We start from the raw sequence: 2,230 nt of genomic DNA, 5'->3' as shown, positions 1-2,230 counted from the left end.
CTGTTACTGCTTCTGTCAACGACTCAAGGTGAGCCTAACGAGAAGTGAGGTCAGAGTCTCTCATTAGCTCGGCTTTGTTGACGAAACCACCCGGATTGGTTTCCCATGATGAGAGCCGTGATGCTTCCTCAAAGGCCCCCTCAGTAGATGGCCATGGTGCCCGTACGAGCAAGGCCAATGACTGTAAGGCACATACACGCTGAGTGGGGATTGTTTACTCTCCTGTAGATGATGCTGTCGAGACCCAGAGTGACTTTGGTGGTACCAGAGATCTGGCCAGTCTAGGAGTTAGCATGAACAGCATGTAACAACTCGAGTGTATAGTCTTTGACTGTTATTGTTATGCAGATCCAAGTCGAGCTGAAGTACCCTCGTCTGGTCGTAGTAGATTGTCGTCTGTGCTACTCAAAGTAGCCGTATGAATCCATCCATATGGATTACTATCATTTGCCATGTCCGAATCTCGACTATTGTCCACATGTTCTCGACTATTACCACCTTCGACACCACCTTCTAGTACACGACTCAGTCTATGATGATTATTTATAATGATGCTCATTTATATCGCTAGTTGTTGTTGTAGTAGTAGATCGTCTTTGTATGCATGAGTAGTAGCAGTAGTATAAGTAGTAGTTACGACGACTGTGAGAAGAAAGCTCTGTATTGATACTGTTTGTGTGTTGGTGGCTATATTACTGCAGCGGTGAGTGCTACGACGATTATAATCATGACGGTAACAACGCTTCATGGCCATGTTCCTTACATGGTTATGTGGACTGTGTGTGACGTTGTTGAAGGTGCGACATGAACATATCTGCTATAATCTGTGACTTACTTTTCTCAATCATACTACCATCAACACGACAGTTTTTATCAATGATAATGAGCGACCAGGACCCCCCCTAGTCCCAGTAACACCTATGAGTCCACCATAAACTACACAGTGATTCACACACCTAGAGCGAGTGCACCGCTCAGATGTCGCAATAACCCGACATAGAAGGCTGCAAAAGACCGAGCTCTGTCGCTATGGCAAAGAGTGCACGTGAGTTCATAAGGTGTGGTTGTCGTTGAATTCGCATGGTATCGTCCTCTTGGGCGTTGTTCTTACGCTCATTTTCAAGAAGAATTGAAGGAGCGTCCACCCAAGGCCGAAGAAGAGGTCACCACCGGGTATCGTCGTTTTCCACTCGAAAGCCCTGTAGCAGATTTTGGCTGAGCAAATGGGGGTTGCTCATTCGATCGCTATGCAAGGTATGTGGCCGTCGCATCCAGCGCCAGCACCAGCTCAAGTGACGGCCTCCCCTCCTCTCTTTAGCATACCACTTGTGAGCTACTGACTGGCTCGTTGCTGGTGATTGATAGTGCTACAGGTATTGCCTCACTACTCGGGGCTGCATAGTGGTGTTGGACCTTTGCAATGCAGGCCAGTGCCACGCGTTGTGTTAGATGAGCTACTAGAGGAGACTCAGAGCGCTGGTGGTGAAATTTGAGAACGCAGAGGACGTGAACCCCTTGTGGCCAAGAGGTGAGCTAACCGCGGCTTATGATAAGAATAATGTGTTATTCGGAGCGGCTTCAAGATAGAAGAGCCACATCCTGAACATGATATTCCTTTTTGCTAGGGATTCGCGAAGGACACGATGTATTCATTATTATTGCCTCTTCGGCCGCCTTTTGAGAACTTATTTCATGATACCTGACGTACGATGCATTGGATCGGCGTCAAGGCAGATGTTCATAATACGAGCAGATGATGGATACGATAGCACGGTAGGGATGAGCGCTCGGTCATCGAAAGGTCAGCCACTCTGACATATGAGGTAACGTTCATGAATATGGACCTACTAGCCGCCATCCCTCCGGATATATTTATCGAAGAGGTCGTCATTGTAGCATGACACACAACGAGTTCAGAGAAAGAAAACAACCACCGTCGGTCATGATTGATCCCTCCCATTTCGCAGTAGCTTTACAATGCCCAGGCAGTCAAGTATAGATCACTGTAGTTAGGAGTCTGGTAAAACATGATGCCTGTTGTAGACAAACAAGTGCGGGACAGTATCTTTAGGTATAGTACAGCTAAAGCTAGTAGTCTCTATAGACTATTAATTCGGATCAAAGTGAATTCAGGTTGTGATAACTGTATGTAATGTGAGGTTAGTTTATAGTGCATCACTCATATACCTCCTCGAGCATTTGCAGTTTTTTGAAATTGTTCTCAAATTTT

The 2,230-nt window shown here is 46.2% G+C and overlaps 1 protein-coding gene across 1 annotated transcript in view; it reads left to right on the top strand.

Annotated features, from left to right (window-relative positions):
* Positions 1-2,027: 2,027 nt before the first annotated feature.
* Pmar_PMAR022158 (hypothetical protein) overlaps positions 2,028-2,230 on the top strand; it is a gene marked incomplete at both ends in the record, with an annotated part of 842 nt that continues 639 nt past the window's right edge. Inside the window, one exon of the mRNA XM_002764837.1 lies at positions 2,028-2,051. Coding sequence (XP_002764883.1) covers positions 2,028-2,051 — 24 coding nt within the window. The remainder of the gene's footprint in view (positions 2,052-2,230) is intronic.

The sequence above is a fragment of the Perkinsus marinus genome (genome assembly GCF_000006405.1).
Source record: "Perkinsus marinus ATCC 50983 genomic scaffold scf_1104296976036, whole genome shotgun sequence".
Taxonomy (NCBI): Eukaryota; Perkinsozoa; order Perkinsida; family Perkinsidae; genus Perkinsus; species Perkinsus marinus.
This window is presented reverse-complemented; position numbering and strand designations above follow the sequence as displayed.